An 18,174-nucleotide genomic window follows, 5' to 3' on the forward strand; every position below is an offset into this window, starting at 1 on the left:
GTAGGTGGCTGTACACACCTCCCACGCTTTTCACATCTTGTGCCTGCTCATGTCTTCTCTGTTATTTCAATGCTCCTGTTACTTTGTTGCCCTTAAAATCTGGAATTAAAAATGAAAATGAAAAAAACTCATACTTTGTAATAAATAAAACAAGCAGAAAAGAAGGAAAAAGAATAGACTGAATTGTGAGAAGAATATACAAATGTCTAAAGCCAGTGTCACATTACACGACTGCCAGTCAGAGAGTACTGTATATACTTGTGGATAAGCTGGGACTTGACTTTATCGTATAATTTCTCGTATTTTATAATGTCGCTATTGGTACAAGGGATTATGATATGCCAACACCCACCTGAGAGAGTAGCCACCGAGCACACGGCCTTTTTTTTTCTATGTGGGTGCAGCAATGCGCTGTATCAGCGTGTGCTCCTAACGTCTCTCTCTCTCTATTGTGCCTACGTGACCACACGGTAATACCCGAACTATTCCGAAGTGACGTTTGCACTGTTTTGTATTTTTTGTATCTCACACCATCATACACCTTTATCGTAAGAGCATCCCTTTATCTACGATGGAGCGTTCGATCAGAAGAAAATATGAAGCTGGTTTTAAATTAAACGTCGTTGAAGTAGTGAAAGAAATTGGTAACAAAATTCTATGTGTCTGAGAAACTGGTGTGAGACTGGAGGAGGCAAGAAGAGGTAAAAAAAAAAAAAAAAAAAGTGTTGCAATTTTGAATGGGTGTATAAGTCGGGGTCTGATTTTATGATCGATTTTTCAGGTTTTAAGACCCAACTTATACGTGACTATATATGGTAAATCAAATTTGACGACTGCAATTGCTGATCTCGTCATCTGAGGGTGAAATATTACATGACTAGAAGCCACATTTCCAAAGTACCATAATCTCAGCCCTTTTTTTTTCATTTTGTCTTGGTATATAAAATATGTGATATTATACAAATGAGCCTCTCTTCTGTTTATGAGGTCCAAAACATCTGTATTCTGTATTCCTCATTGCCACATTGTTATTTCCAGGAGAGAACTCATATTTAGCGTATTTACACGTGCTTTAAAAACCCGATTATTCACAGTATTTTTATTTCTAAAATGCCTTGTAAACTCTTATTCTGATTACAGAAATCAGGTTAGTGGCCTGTGAGAAACCTGGTTAACGGAGGTAGATCTTTCAGTGAATCCTCTGATTCTGTGACAATGTAAATCCGTAATCGGGTAATGTTAGATTTTTTCATCTGCGCATGGTTTTACTTTGTAGATGTTTTCAGCAGCCATTGGTAGAAGTATTCACAAAATACATTTCCAGGTGCAAATGTTTGGGTGATTGCATTATTCCTTCTCAGTATTTCAGAAATTGCTAAATTTACGTTGATGTGCTGAACGTAAAGTGCTAAACTCAGCAGCACAATTACAAGAACAGTAGGTCTGTAGTACTAGGGTAACACATTAAAACGTAAAAAAAGTTATGTAGTCTGATTACTTTTTAAAGTAACGAGTAACCCAAAGTATATCTAACTGAAGTAAAAATATCTGTGTTATTATTATTATTCCAGCAGCACTAGGTGTAAGAGAAGAAGCACACATACCTGGTCCTTTGCAGGGCTCAATCACATAGCCAAGAAGAAAAGAGTGCGGGATGTACAATCTGGTAAAAGAAACCTATAAATACAGAGTTAATTTGGCTTAACGTGTTTATAAAACAAAAGAAAATAATCACAGGCGTCATGCTTATTTTTGAATTCACAGAAGCCAATGATGATGTTTAACTCTCTTTTTGTAGTTTAATGACGTCAGAGCAAATTTCCAAAGGAGAAGAAATGAATACTTGTGCATGATATGGAAGCTCTGAAATGCACAATGAAAAAAGGACGAGATAGCTAATATCTCGTATGTACGTAAAAATATCTCGTACTTATAGGATAATTTCATGTACGCATGATATTTTCTTCAATTATGTATGGGATACTTTTATGTATGTATGAAATATTTTCACACATGTACGGGATACTTTTATGTACGTACAAGATGTTTTCATGTATGTACAAGATATTTTTACATATGTACAAGATACAGTTAGTTAGATTAAAAAAATTGCAAAAAAATTCAGGTCATAAAAATATCTCATACGTATGCGAAAGTATCTCATACATACGAGAAATTTTCACGTAGGTATGAGATAAGGGCTAGCCCATAATTCTTTTAATTGTGCAGTTCAGAGCTTCCATAGGTTGTAAACACAGACTAAGAAACCAGGATTATGCCTTAACAGGTGTGCTAAAAAATAGGCAACAGACAGAAAAAGGTTTGGGGATGGTCACACCATATACTGAAAATCAGAAAGTAAAGAAAACACATCTTTACAAGGCAGAGTTCAAAACCAAACTAACTAACAGGACGAGTCTGGGGTATAAATATGGTGGATTAGAGGATAAGGGGGAGTTAGGTAGGCCGGAACAGGAACTGATGTGGCAGTTAGATGGGTTCTGGGCACTGATAGTGATGTCATCAGTTGGTGGACCGGTGATGATGTCACTGAGAGGCACGGTCTTCGGCTGGTCTGCAGAAGGACAAAAGAAGAAAGGATCAGATGACAGCGCCAACCCCTGGTCTGGTTGAGAAATAACACTATTTAAGCCTTTAATTTCGTCTTCTATGCGCACGTGTGTGACACAGGATTATTCACTTTAACCTGATTATGTGCGTGCATGTAAACACGCTGATTGATTTGTCAGTTTTCTACCATTCCTACAACTTCAAATAATATCGAACCTATTTGATTTTATCGAGACGAGTCACAGGATGGTTGGACAGATTCGCTAGGTATGTCAGACTATACATCATAGGAGCGTGCCATAACTGCCACTGACTTGCTAAGGTTATGAAAATGAAGTGCACAACTGTAAATTACTGGAAAAATTGTGGAATGTTGCATGGCCTTAATATTCACAAAAGTAAATCAATGGCTGATCTGCATAATGAATGTTTGGAATCGAAGATTAGTTGAAGGTATTTACTAAAACATCGCATAATATTCTAAATAGACTTACAGGGCCACAATAAATACTTTCCATAATTACAAGATTCAAACAATCCTTGTTCGTTTTATGTAGGGTTTTTAATAGAACATATTATTATGAATCATAACAATAAAGTAGCAAGTTACCATTCAAAAATAAAGCATGGAATGGCCTAAAAAAGTAGAAAGAAAGGGAATTGAAAAAGGTAATATAAAAGTAACACGTGATACACATGTCTGTGTCAGTATCATGTAAGGCTTGTATTGAAAGGATTTTTAGAAAATAAAATAAACACAAGTATAGCCAATCTGCCAGAATTGGTGCATTTTATACTGTATATCAATGTTAATGATAATAAGGCCTCAAGAGCAGCAGTTCAGAATGCCATCTTTACACTCTTAAAGATTACGTACTGTAAGTTTTGCGGGACACTAGTGTGCCTTTTGGGACAAATGAGATTTACATAGTTGGGTGTGCATTGGAAGGGTACGTTAAGGACTTGAGGGACATGTTGCTTTGGAAAGGCCAGGTTTAACATTTTGATTAATATGACAGTACTTTGAATGATTATGAAAGAAACATGTGGATATGAAATAAAACCTAATATTGATTAACATATCGTGGCAATGCAAGCACTGACAGAGTAATAAATTACAGTGTTTAGACATGATGCCATTAGAAGTAAAAAAAGGAATTATATATAAAAGTGAAATAATTGTAATAACACACATTTTAGTTTAATACAAATGGATACACATTATTTAGAAAAGAAAGGTAAAACTGAAAAGATACAAAGTTGCCGATTACCAAAAGAGGAAATTACACGTGAATCTGCTTCAAATCAAAGCAAGAATATTGAGATTCAAACAGAAACAAGTGAAATATTGGCACAGTATTACAGACCTGCTAATGCATTTAAAAGTGTCAATTAAATATTTTATAATGTCCTTGTAACCAGCAGGAACTCAACTAAAGTAAATAAATAAAAATTAGTTTTAGTTATGCATATAAATCTAGGAAACTATCGTTCCTTTCATTAAAGGAGAATGTACTTCGGTGAAGTTTCTACAATAATACACGAGAGAGAGAGAGAGAGATAGAGATAGATAGATAGATAGATAGATAGATAGTATGGTAAGTGGCCCGGACACAGACAGGCAGACACGTTCAACTCACCCAACACACGTTTAATATGCAGTCCCATATTTACAATAGTGCACAACAAACCCCAAAAGTCCAGGCCTCTCACCCTATGCCTCTTTCTCTTCAGGCTGCCTCCAAGACCTCGTCTCCTTTTCTCCCAACTCCAGCCCTTGTATGAAGGGAGGCGGCCCCTTTTATAATCACCCGGGTGTGCTCCAGGTGTTTCCCGGCAATCTTCCACCGACATGCCCCAGTGTGGCGGAAGTGCCGGCTGCATCCCCGGAAGCACTCCGGGTATCCCTGGTCTTCTTCCCCCACAGGTCCAGGGCTCCAAAGGCATAGGGGCGCCCCCTGGTGGTGACCACGGGCCCCTACAGGGTTGAGGTTCAAAGCTCTGTATCCGTGGCCCCCAAAGATACCAGGGTGGTGTCCCCCACATGGTCTGGGAAGGCGCAAGCCCTCCTCCTGTCCTCCTGGGTGTCCCGGCCAGGTCGCCCCAGCCATCTCCGACAATAGATAGATAAATACTTTATTGTCTCCAATTTAAAATTCCTAAGAGGACCTTCTGTATTTAAGCAGTAATAAAACAATGAGTGTTTTAACAACATTCATTTAGTCATTCATTTTCCACAGCTTACCCGAAACTGGGATGCGGGGGCAACTGTTTTAGCAGTGAGGCCTATATATCCCTTTCCCCAGCCACACTTGCCAACTCATACTGTGGGATCCCTAAGCATTCATAGGCCATCTAGGAGATGTAATCCTCCCAGCAGGCCCTGGGTCTTTCATGGGTTCTCCTCACAGCTGGTCTTGCCCATAAAACCTCCACAGGGAGGCGTCTGTAACGAATGCCCAAACCATCTCGATTGGCTCCTCTCAATGTGGAGGGTCAGTGTCTCTACTCTGAGCCTTTCTTGGATATCTGTGCTTCTCACCTGATCTCTAAGGGAGAGCCCAGTCATCATGTGGAGAAAGCTTGTTTTCATTGCTTGTACCTGCTTTATGGTTCATTGAGTTATGACCCAAAGCTCATGACTGTTGGGGAGGGTAGGGACATAGGTTAACTGGTAAATCGAGTGCATTGTGATCTGTTTCAGTTCCTTCTTCACCACCAAGAATTGATATAGCAACTGCATAACTTCGCTCGCTGCCCCTATTCATCTGTTGATCTCACCATCTCTTTCCCCCTCTTTTGTGAACAAGACACTGAGGCAGGGCCATCTGAATGTATGGGTACAATGGGCATGGCCAGGGGCCCCAGGAGCATAGGGGCCCACAATGTTTCGGATGCCTATGCATATTTCTAGTTTGATATCAAAACAGCAGCCCCAGGGCACTACTTTGCCTGTTGTTAAGACAGTCCGTCCATCCATTATCCAACCCGCTATATCCTAACTACAGAGTCACTGGGGTCTGCTGGAGCCAATCCCAGCCAACACAGGGTGCAAGGCAGGAAACAAACCCCGGGCAGGGTGCGCACACACACACACTTGGAGAGGGCAGTCCACCTTTTCCTACTGAGGACCTTGGCCTCAAATTTGTAGGTGCTGATACTCATCCATTTTGCTTCACACTTGGCTGCAAACCGTCCCAATACATGCTGAAGAACAGTAAAGATGAAATTAAATATTGGCACAGTTTGTCCCATATCATCATAAAGCTAGGAGCCATAAAGAAATAAGAGAGAAAACTCCAGATGCCTCAAGTCATTAGTGCCCCCCAGAAGGGAATCTGAAGAGTACGGGAGTCTGTGGCTTAATTGGGTTACATTATGTAAATACTTAGTGATATTACTGAGTAGATTGTAAAGAATATATTTCTATTAAGATTATTTATGATGTATGTAAATGATACAGTGTAAAACAACAGGTTTTGAGAGGAAAAGAAGATAAAGGTTGTAGAAAGAAAGCATGGGAAAGAATAAAGTCTTTTGTTCAGTAGGAGGCAGCAACGCATCACAGGAAGAGATATCTGCCTGCCATACACCTGGAGAAGAAGAACAAGAACACGTTGCTGGAAAAACTTTGCAGTGTATTGTACATGCTCAAAACATAGTTACGCAAAACATTTCTTAAGCATTCAAAATTTAACTTGCCCTCACAGAATGCCGGCACTCACTTATGAACTTTTGATGGTAAGTGCTACGCTAAGAACATGTGACCAGAAAACACCTGCAAATGAATTGCTCGTGCTCAAAATGTAATGCGCACTTACAAAATGTTTGGTGTCTGCAATGGATTTTTTGGCAGTACTCTAAACCCATAATTCATGGCCTAGATATTTTGTGGGAGCAAAAATATCTTAAATTTGATGCCTACAAGGGGTTCATAAATTATTACATGTTCTCTTGATACCCTTGCGGATACTATTTTACAATCTGAATTTTTTGCTGTCCCATTGACTGATGATTCTAAACTGTGTAATGATGTGTTCAGAAGTGTTCCCGATAACGGACAACTTACCAATTCTGTTTTCTGCTCTCCTGCCTGTAACTGCCATGCCATGAAAAGCTTCAGCTTCTTACACCACGATTATGCAAAGGCCAGTTTCTGAAAATTAATAGATGGATTAAATCAAAAGGCCTGAAGTGTTGCTACTTCACATCTTTAAAGACCTGGGGTCAGTTTACAACTTGGTCATAGTGCACACTCTCCTTCTGCTCACATAGGCCTACTACGGGGCACATGCATTCCTTCCTCTCCTAAAAATCTTAACTGGTGACTTTAAACTGGACAGGTGTGAGGGTGTCCTGTATTGGACTGGAATTACATCCCAGACTGAATGCTGCTGGAATCAACTTCTGCTCCCCACGATCCCCGTCCTGTCATCACAGATTGTGGGGAGTGTCATGACATCACAACATTTTGGAGCAGATAAATCAAAAAGAGACAACACTTTGTACATTTTTTCCTCTTTTACACAAACACTCAATAGTTACCACCACTGTGGTTTAGACTTAACACGGTCTGCTTGTCCAGGTGTGTATGAAAATGAACAAGAAACACCAGCAAGACATGTCATGCAAATAATTACGTTTGCATATTTTTTACACTTACAACCAACACGTCAAGCTGAAAACAGGATGGGGTTAGATGAGGGTGACTTTAGGAAACTATTGCTTTTGAAGAATGCCTCAGCCATGCCTTTGTCATGTGTGTGTGTGAACAACTCAGCAAGTCTGGTAAAAGCTTGGTCTTCGTGAGGACAGGCAGTCTTCTTGATGCATCACAAGTAGCGACAGCAGGAGAATGCTGGTGGTGAAGGCCATCATGCCAAAATAGGAAGAATTTAAGGGCTAGACCTGCTAAAGTAACGAAGAATGGATTCATCACAAGGTGGGCCATCACAGCACATCCATTAAAACTTTCTTCCATCTACAAATTTGTGGCAACCTCTATGGTGGGCCATCACAGCACATCCATTAAAACTTTCTTCCATCTACAAAATTGTGGCACCCTCTATGGATTGCTGGGTCAAGAATCATAAGAGATGAGATTCCTTTCACGACTACCACAATAACTACTCATCATTGCTGACTGTGGCTAGATTGCTATGGATTAACCATGGGTCATATTTAGATAATACACATACTGTAATAATGCATTCTGGGTAACCTTTTAAGAAAACCCCTAGAATAGGCAGTGTATTGGTTTGTGGCACCATCACTATAATATTCCTCAATTATATTTAATCCTATATGGCCACAAATTTCAACCGAAAGCTTAAATCAGCAGATTTTATATATTTTTTTTTACATTTTTTGCAGATAAAGCACAACAATAAGCTCTAATAAAGGCATTTCTCCTTTTGCAATAAACACAGCAGAAGTGGAGATGGAGGCCGATGTGCATCTTCAAAACAAGCCAAGGGTGGGGCCTGAAGTGTCAAATTTATGGGTTACTTTTCAATACTTTAGTTACTAGATGGGGTATCAGCTAGTACTAGTTGGATCGTCTATATAGAAATTATTTGTTTTTGTAAGAGCGACATCAGTAACAACATTGGCAAGACTGGCGACAACAGCTGTATGGGAATACAGAAGGTGGGAATGCATAATGACTTGAAGTGAGAGGGCCAGTATGAAAATCAGCTCCTTGCTTCTAGCGTCAAACTGCCTGTCACAGGACAAAAGTGGCCTCCCACCTCAAGCAGATTTAATTTATTCCACGGTGGCTGACCAAGCTGTCCTTTCATAGACAGTGGTCAGAAATATGTAAGAATTTACTTACTTTTGCACAACAATGTACCAAGAAAGACTGAACAGTCTTGTCTGAATAGGACCTTGAGTGTTAAGTTAGTTTTGTGGAAGTCATTAATGACTTTGCAACTGTGATAACTCAGAGATGGGTTCTCTCAAAATTAATGGAGCAATATAGGACCTGGTATTTACTATTATTTGTTTTACATTATGTTAAAACAATGTGTTGTTGCATTTACTGTGCAGTGTTACAAAACATGAGCTGACAATCTTTTGCATATGGCTTAAAAAATAAACAACAGTAATGTTTTGCATTTGGGTTGTAATGTAACAAAATATACGATAATGTTCTGTTAGTTACCACGGTAAAAGGTGTAGTGGATGGCTGGGGCTCTTGCCCAGTCGGGACCCCTGGAGGATGGAAGGACTGGGAGAGGAGCAGTACCTCACCTGGAACACGAGAAAGCAGCCACTTTGCTGCCAGGGGGCGCCTGGATGGCTCAGAAGCTATGGTATGCAGCGCTTCCGCCACACTAGGAAGTGCTGCCGGACCAGGAAGCAGGTACACCCAGAATGCTCCTGGGGTGCCCTGGTGTGGCAGAAGTGCTGCAGGATGGTCATCAGGGAGCACCTGGAGCACATCTGGGTGCATTATAAAAGGGGCCACCTCACTCCATTCAGGGAGCCAGAGTCGGGTGGAAGAGGATGGAGCTTGCGAATGGAGGAGTAGAAGTGGCAGAAGTCTTGGGAAAAGAGGAAGGACTGAGCAATTATTGTGGGTCAGTGCACTGTGTGTATTGTGCTGAAGAAGAACATAAAAAGCGTGAACTTGTGTAAGTGTGACACTTGTGTCTGTCTGTGCCGGGTTAAGCGCTGGTATAGCGCCATCTACTGTCACAATGGATAATACATTGTGAAGATGAGGTCGGGCTTATTAATATGGTTCTGTCCCAGGTCCTAATGTATAACAGCACAAGGCAACACTGGCCAACATGAACCTATTAGAAACAAGTTAAGGAAATTAACATTATCTTTCTTGAAACAGCAGGGATTCCAACATCATGATTTTTGATGTCTTTTGAGGTTGGTCGGGGTGGTGCTGCTGCTCTTGTTGGAGGCCCCTCTTCATCCTCAGCTGTTCCTCAAGATCTCCTTGTATAGTACTTGACAGGTTTATTGTGTGACTGCTTCTTGAAAGATGACAAATGCAAACAACTGCAAATGCCATTTGTCCACTCCTTTAACAAAATGGTGAGCTAAAACAACTTTCAATTTTCAGTGGGTGTTGTCAAGTGTTTAACTTTTTCCCAAGACAAGCAGGACTTGCTTTAAAACCATGCACAAGCCTATCAACCATGCCAATCAAAAATGCTTGAAAATGAATTGCCTGAGGAGCAGCAGCTCTACTTTCAGCTCCTCCTGTACAATGCTGGGAAAAGATACAAAAGTGACAAAATAACAACAACAAAAAAAAAAAATATCAATCATGACATAAATAATACAGTTATGCTTAATTTATATAAAATAATCATTCAGTGTACAATCTATGTCATGTTCTACCAGGAGAGGATATTGGGGTTAGGCATGATTTCAAAATGAAAATATCATATTATTATACACTGGAATGGACTTGAATATAATAAATATATTTTGCTTTGATTTAGATGATGAGAATGACAAAAGCCTTGACAAGTAAATATCTTTCTATTGCTTATTTAAAAGGTTTTATATATAAAAAAAAAAATCTACTCCAGGTGCTGTCAAAGTGTGCAGAATTTTGCAGACTGGAAGTTATGGAGGGCTGCATTTCAAAAGGTGTTCAGAGGTCATGGGTTCTATAGTGTGCCAAGGGTCCAGCAGCAACTGCCAGGGTGAGGTAACCCTTTTTAAAACTTTATGCTAACATTGTTTTGGTAGAGCAAACTAATCAGTGTTTTACTTGGAACTTCGTCCCCTTTTGCTAGGTATTCTCTAGAAAGCTCCATGTGTAAAATATATCCTCAAAAACATGCAAATGAAAAACAATAAATGTACACCTGTTAATCCATTTTCACAACCTGCTTATCCGGGGCAGGGCAGTAGAAAAGCTGGAGCCTACCCAGAAAGCAACAGGCATAATACAGGAATAATCTTGTAACAAAGCACCAGTCCATCATAGGACAAGCACACACATACTAGAGCCAGTTTGAACAATTTCACTTCACCTAAACTTCATGTCCTTGGACTGAAGGAGGAAACTGAAGGAATACCAAACATACATAGAGAGAACATCTAAACTCCACACAAAGATATGGGCAGAATGGTGGCATTGAGGCTAAGGACCTGTGCCAGAATCTGGAAAGTTGCCAATATGAATCCCCATCACTGCCAAAGAGGATCCTACTCCTACTGAAGATCCTACTCTACTAGGCCCTTGAGCTAGACCCTTAACCTGCAGTGGCTCCAGTGGACTGCACAATGGCTGACCCTGCGTTCTTACCCCAAACGGTATGCGAAAACTAACAAGTTCTTAATACAAGAAATTGTATAAGGTAAAATAAAGAACAAAAAAAAAAGAAAAGAGCACCTGGGATATGAACCCCTGCTTTACTGTTGAAAAGTATGCAACATAATAATAAGAATTACATAGCTTGAATATGAAAGAATAATATTTCATAAGAAGGTTGTGTATATATATACAAAGCTACTGTTACATTTTTTATTGACTGGACATCATGACTGTCTACAGCTGCCCTGTGACAATAGCTAGTAAGTGAAACAGATGGTGTCTGGTTAAAGGTAATACTTTGCAAACAAAGACAACATTGATTAGAACTGTTAAACTTCAGCTGTGTTGTCTCCTCATATAATGTTTGGACACCTTAGTCATGGTATTGTTTCCAGGTTGGGATGCTTTGCTTGGTTTGCTGAAGCAGCCATCCATTACACAGGTCTGCAAAGTTAAACTTGTAATGTTGTTTTTTTTATTGGAAGTGCTTATTTTTTATTTGCATTCATTAAAACAATAAAAATATAATTAGAATGATTCAAACATGCCACATTTAAGTACATAATTGAACAGAAATATAATTAAAATGTAACAAATTCCACAATGTACTGTTTTATACAATTGTTCTAAATCAATTTAACATGAAAATATTTCATTGATGTAATATCTTTAAACATATGTAATAGAAGACAAAACATATTAATTGACTTACATGCAACGTCTCCATTTTTTTCCACTACTTGTTTTTTTTTGATCCAAAACTTTGTTTGGTGGCATGTCGTTTATACCCTCTCTGTGGTGCATTCCTAGGAGTCATCCATTAGAAGTCTGAATTCACAGTGACATCCTAACATCCCTGCTACTTCCTTTCCATGTCCTTAATATGATGGAATCTCCCTGCACTTCACTCTCCTCGCAAAGATTTTCAAATGAGAATCCAAAAAAGTGAACTTTGCGGCTCATGTTGCAAACCAACTCCTTAAACTAAACTACCCAGGCTCCATCTTTTGATAGGGCTTTGACAAATTTCTTCATTTATGCAAGCTTAATACGCACGTGGTGGTAGCAGCCCTTTATCTGGATATGTTTGGCACTTAGCTGGTGCTTTTGTTTTAGCTGTTCATTCCTTCAGAACCCAATGACAATTCTTAGCTCTGCCATCCCACTCACTCACTCAGGGAAAACATGGGAGTTTTATATGCCACGACTTTTAGGACTGACAGCTAAAAATGTGCTTTTTGAAAAAATGCTAGGTGATGGAGAAAAATGGTTTTCATTTTTGAAATCAGTCCCCCAAAATATATACAAATCACATGAAATAATCAAAACAAATGTTTCCGTTTTCCCACAGATGCTGTCAAGGTACATAGGGAATCCTATATACTGTACCAGTGCTTCACAAACTTGGTCCTGGGGACCCACTGTGGCTGCATGTTTTTGTTCCAACCTGATTCATAATCAGTGACAACACCCGATAACACTGATCTCATTTAAGTAGCTGGAATTTTTTTCTCTTATTCTACATTCAGAAATGCACAGCAGCATGATTTTTTACATTTATAAGACATTTAGAAATATTTCTGCTTTTGCTATTGATTTAAATACTTAACACTCTTTTGTTGATTTCATTATATTTTGCGCTCTGTGCAGTTTTCCCCCTTCGTTGTATCTTACTAATGACCATTAGAAATACAGCAGAGGAGACACCCAGGCAAACAACACTGAATCATGAATGGCTACTTTAGTGTCAGACTCACTAATTAGTAAATAATGGATTAATTAAACAATTAGAACACCTAGAAAAGTTGAATGAAACTCAAGATGAAAATGTTGTTAAAAAGAAAAAAAAAAACACATTACTGTATTCCCATATAACTACTTAGTACATTTTAATATATATATATATATATATATATATATATATTTTTTTTTTTACCAAACTTTTATAATTTCAATATTGCTCCCAAAACGCAGAACTTAGGAAATAACACATCACTTAATTAGTCCAGGAGTCCAATCAATCTGCTATATTAATATAGTTAATATAATTAATTGGCTTTAGAAGAGAAAAGTGTCCTTGAGTGTTGCAGTTAAATCTTGAGTTAAATTTCATAATCTGATACAAGACTTTTACTGCTGCACCAAAATAATATAATTAATTAATATAATTAATATTATACGAGTGAGTTCATGGAGGATGCCCTAACAAAATAAAGTAAATTGGGGGCTGATGAGCACAGCCCTGTACTAAATATTAAAGAATTTCACATGTGGAAGACCATGCCTCTACAAAATGCAGATCATTGTAATAGCAGGACAGAATGCGAGCTGACAATAAAGATGAACTACCAAACGAATTATTGACGAAAATTGCCTTCAGCGTGTAAGTAATTATTAAAATCTAAAAGAAACTCGCCAACGGATAATTCACTATATACCCAATACAATCCGTACCATTTCTAAAAAAAAAATCAAGTTCCCAGATGTGTGATTTCATGTTTAACTAAAACATAAGTTACCATACATGTATGTTAGGCATCTCACACCTCGCCAGTTCTTTCCAGTCTACGGACAACTAAAGACAGCTGTTTATTTCAAAGCCTCCGATACAAAGTCTAAACTTGACGGAACGAAACGCCCAACCAAACGCAGTGAGAAGTAACGTTTGACCCCGCCTCCCGATCACCATTGGCGGTAGGTTGAGCGTAGAGCTTCAGTAGCAGGTTCGGTTGAAGTGCGTCCGCATGTGCCGCCTGTCGAGTTGTCTTGTTCGAAGTGCCGCTAGAAATCTTGAGGCTTACGTTGCTGCTTCAAGTCTTTGGCTACTTTCGTTACTTCGTTTAGGTACAAAGAGCAGCCACATGGCGCCTACAATTTACGAATGCCCGCCGGCAACAGGTAGGAAAGTTGTTGATTGTTTATCACGGATTGCTAAATATGAAAAAACATGTTCACCAAAGTACCCGGACCTATCGTTGTCAATGATTAAATAGAAATCTCAGGTCCGTCAAAGGCCCCTTATTGCTGTCAGACATGCCCCAGTTCCAAGACTGGACGTGGATTTCAGTATGGGAGACTTGAAGTTGAATGTTTTAAATCGCATCTACTAGTTTTAATGGTCTTCTGAATTGTCGAAATATGAATGCCAGATCCCTACAGATGTAGTCGTTTTCAGTTCACGATCTTTAGTAGACGAGAGCCGTCTGTGCATAGTCCAACTTTTCTAAAATGTTATTAATATTTACAGGCGATTAGCTTGCAAAGAGCTGATTGAGACAAATGGCATCCAGTGCACGCTCACCAGTCATGCTGTCATTTCATTTTCGTTCAGTTTACTTGAATAAAATCAATAGTTCGGTGAAATCTTCAATAGAGATTGCCTCATCCGTCGCTTGTGTAATGATTGGTGCTGCTAATGTTTGTGAATGGCATGATGTGATTTGTTTTAGAGTGCATTTTAGGTTGAATGGGATTATAACCCTTGGTTTGCCCTGTGATGGACAGATCAGTTAGATCCTGTCCTGAAAGAGTTGTTCTTGGGATTGGCTGCAGCTCCTTGCAAATCTGGTTTGGTAAAAGTGGGTTTAGAAAGTTGTTGGATAGCACAGCAGTAGTCTGACTTGGAAAGAGTCCCATCTTTTTGTAAATCAAGGTGACTGAACCCATATTGCACCACATATTCTCAAACAACCCCATCAGTGAAGTACTATTTTAAAGAAAAGAAAAAAAAAAAGTAAATTATGCCTTCTTCTGGATGCCATGCAAGCCTTTTATAGGAAGTCTCTCCTTTTTTGTCCTTAGTTTTTAACATTAATAATCAATAAAAAAAATTAAGATTAGATGTGGTCTGTCATCTGGCTTGTCACTAAGTTTTTAAATGGGTTTTTAAATGGAAGATATGCAACTGTCATCGTATATCTACGCATCTGCTTGTCTCAACTTCCTTTCTTACAAGCTGCAAACCTGAAAGATGTCACTGGGTGAGCATAGACAATCTGAGGGCTACCTGAAGTCTACTACATACTGTATCAGAATGTATGCGACTCTGAAGAATGAAATGCTGAATATATTAAATGTTCTCATAGTCCAATGGTTAGCACTGCTATCACTAGCAGCTAATAAGCTCTGCTGCACCTTATCAGAGGAGAAGCTTGTCTGAGGATGGAAGGAGTGAAAATCCGGAGGAAGAGTAAGATGAAAAGGTTTCAGTTCTGGCTAGCCTCCTTACAATGAGGAATATTAGTAATTGAACACTTATAAATAAATTGGATGAACTGTCACATCTCATGGTGAATCATGGTTGTTTCAGGTAATGTGCCATTGTGGGTACAGTGGAGAACTGGCTTAAATTTCTTATTTCAGATGCTATTTTAATGCTGGATGCAATCAGATGGAGTGGAAAAGGCAGGAGGAGGACTGGAAGTCAATGTGAATGAACATGGGGCAAAAGCAAGCACATTATTATTAAAACTAAAATGTGTAATCTATACATTGAAATACTGACTGAATGTATCCACGTTACGGCCAAGGGTGAAGTTGCATCATCCTGCAACTGACATGATTCATTTTGTTGTCTAAATTAATGATGAATCATTCTGTCCCTAGAATGCTGGTGTCTTCAACTGGGGGAACTTGGAACATGCTGATAGATGTTTCTTCATTTCAATTTGTGGACACAAAAGCTGAACTTGTTCTGTTCAGTTGTTAATGCTATTAAATTTAAACCTGTGGTACAGCTGGGCAGATCTGACCTCATATTATTGTCACCTGTAAACCTGTTATTGACAGCAACAGCTCTCATTTTATCCAAGTCCGATGTTCTTGTGTGTATTTGGGGGTTGCCCTTTATTATAAGTTTTATATTTTTCTTGGGCTTCTGTAACTAAGCATTTTACTTTATATTGTAATGTGTGTGTGGCTGTATGTGACAAATAAAATTTGATTTGATTTGATTTGAATTTAGCAATCCCAAATTCTCCCTGTGTGAGTGCGTAACTCTGTTTGAGTCTGCTCTGCATAGTTTCTCTGATGCACCCATAGGGAAGACTCTAGCTGTAAGCAACTTTGAATCAGTTCAACAGTGAGTGTGCTGCTACAAGATAAACTGGTGTCTACTTCGGGAAAAGTTCACTGCCCTTTGTCATAGTTTCATTCTATCTTGTACTGGACTCTCGTCAGAACCTGGATGAGTAAACCAATTAAAATACGTAATAGTCACACTTGAATGTCATTAGTCAGACAGACATTTTTTCTAAATGCCGTTATTCTGACTAATCAGTTCTGAGATTCTGCTCAGTATCTATGCATACCTGCACATTGGACTACTTGGACTTGTTTTTTAATCCTATTTTATCTTCTGAGGTACAGTAAAGAAGAGCAAAAAGGATGAGATTGCTGAAATTTTGAAGAAGAGGATCATGGTGCTAGATGGTGGGATGGGTACCATGATCCAGAAATATCGGCTGGAGGAGAATGATTTCCAAGGAGATGAATTCAAAGACCACGCAAAAAGCCTGAAAGGGAACAATGATCTTCTGAGTATTACACAATCTGACCTCATTTATAAAATTCACAAGGTAACTAAAGTGACAAGAATTTTATGGTGTAAATGAAAGAATAGCTGTAAATGTTAATATAATTTTAATAAGCAGAGAACCTCTGTTCTTGAGACAGTGAATTATACAGCAGTTTGCATGAGCAGAATTCTTTTTCTGCAAAAAAGTTCTATTGCTTCTGCACTAAGGTATCTTGTGTAAAGTATAGTTAGCAATTTATATTGGTTTGTCAGTTAAACTACAAAGAATAATCTTTTTAAAAACTATAATTTTCAAATACGCTTTTATCAGTGGACCTGTTTCTAATCTTTTTTCTCTCTATAATGGTATTGTGTTTTGTTTTTTTTTTCCTGTGACTTAATAGGTGATCTTGAGTGCTTCATGCAAAGTCTCCCAATGACAATTTAAAAACGCCATATAAACATTAGTCCCCATTGGAAATATTCTACCAATAAGGGACTGTTAATGCCAAATCAAAAATCAGAAAATAGAAAGGAAAGCTAAATTGTTCATTTGAAGCCCTCACTCCCAAATGAGAATGCTTTTCGACTTTTGTCATTGTGGAATGACAATGGCATTCCACCATTACCCTCACAACGGAGCACTCTTTTTCCCCCACTGTTTTGCTGAACAGATCCTGCTTTCCAGGACACTTTTCGTGTGTTAAATATACATAAGGTGGCTGAATATGTAGCGCTTTCTGAAAAACATTTTCTATTCCCACAGTTTTTACATTTTCAGGAATTTCAAATTACTTATTTTTTTTCTATTTAAAAATGAAAGTTGTAATTTAAATTACACATGACAGAGGGCAAGTCAGAGGCAACTAACACCTGCAGCCTTAAAAAAACAACTCAACATTTGTGCCATGTTTGTTTTAAATAGCAGTCACAAACATCTTTGCCTTCAGAATTGAAAAACAGAGATTTTGTAACATAAATATTACCTTAAGATAGTAATCCAGAGCACAGCCAAAGCTGTGGTGGAATGGCTTTAGAAGAGAAAAGTGTCCTTGAGTGGTGCAGTTAAATCTAGAGTTAAATTTCATAATCTGTAACAAGACTTTTACTGCTGCACCAAAATAAAATAACAAAGCCTTAGGATGTGTGCCTTAAGTAGTGGAATAGTTTTATTGACATTGTACACAGTATGCAGTGTTGGCGGATAATCAGCATACATTTGCAAAGGTAATTTCAGGTGATGACATTTTAAATTGGTGGAGTATGGGATTTCCTTTTTTTCTTCTTTGCATTCTGTATTTTCCCTTTATTATGGATTAAGTGTTTTAAGTTTTGTTTCAAGATGCTCAGTTTTAAAACACACATTTATCACTTGCGACTCATTCATCTATCCAGAGTAAAAACCTGCTGAATTTACGTGTGGGTCTTGCAAAACAGAGCCTGTCACTGCAGTATCAGATGCAAGGCAAATTGCAATGCTGTCCTGAACAGGGTGCAAATCTTCCAAAGGGCATACAAAATCAGGCTATGTACCCACAGGAAACCTACCTACATACAGGTCATGATTCTTATTCGGGACTATGTTCTAACTACTGATTTATAATTGGGAGAATTCAATCTGTCCCAAGTGATATCGGTCCAGTTCTGCACAGACATCATTGACTCCATTCTAAACCCCTTCTGTACTGTCTGGCTTGTTTAGGCTAATGCCATGCTACAAATATTATTGCTAATCTTACTCACCCAGGGCACCATCTCTTCCAAAGACTTCCCTCCGATTAAACACCTTTGTGCT

At 38.6% G+C, this 18,174-nt stretch overlaps 1 protein-coding gene and 1 long non-coding RNA gene across 8 annotated transcripts in view; one reads left to right on the plus strand and one right to left on the minus strand.

Moving 5' to 3' along the window:
* Positions 1 to 16: 16 nt before the first annotated feature.
* On the minus strand, positions 17 to 13,485 carry LOC120516252. 5 transcript variants are annotated; one of them, XR_005630811.1, is made up of 4 exons: positions 13,411 to 13,485; positions 6,641 to 6,727; positions 1,605 to 2,575; positions 17 to 99 (listed from the first exon to the last, which is right to left on the minus strand). It is a non-coding gene; the product is annotated as an uncharacterized LOC120516252 (long non-coding RNA). The 5 variants fall into 5 exon arrangements; XR_005630808.1 differs by having other exon boundaries at positions 13,389 to 13,479; XR_005630809.1 differs by having other exon boundaries at positions 13,384 to 13,479.
* Positions 13,486 to 13,598: 113 nt separating this feature from the next.
* The window catches only part of mtr (5-methyltetrahydrofolate-homocysteine methyltransferase), an 89,667-nt gene continuing 85,091 nt past the window's right edge, over positions 13,599 to 18,174 (plus strand). For 2 of the 3 annotated variants that reach the window (XM_039737769.1, XM_039737771.1), the window contains exons 1-2: positions 13,599 to 13,762; positions 16,226 to 16,440. In XM_039737769.1, coding sequence (XP_039593703.1) covers positions 13,609 to 13,762; positions 16,226 to 16,440 — 369 coding nt within the window. In that variant the 5' untranslated portion in view covers positions 13,599 to 13,608. The remainder of the gene's footprint in view (positions 13,763 to 16,225; positions 16,441 to 18,174) is intronic. The other variant, XM_039737770.1, reaches the window with a different exon arrangement.

This window comes from Polypterus senegalus, chromosome 16 (assembly GCF_016835505.1).
Source record: "Polypterus senegalus isolate Bchr_013 chromosome 16, ASM1683550v1, whole genome shotgun sequence".
Classification (NCBI taxonomy): domain Eukaryota; kingdom Metazoa; phylum Chordata; class Cladistia; order Polypteriformes; family Polypteridae; genus Polypterus; species Polypterus senegalus.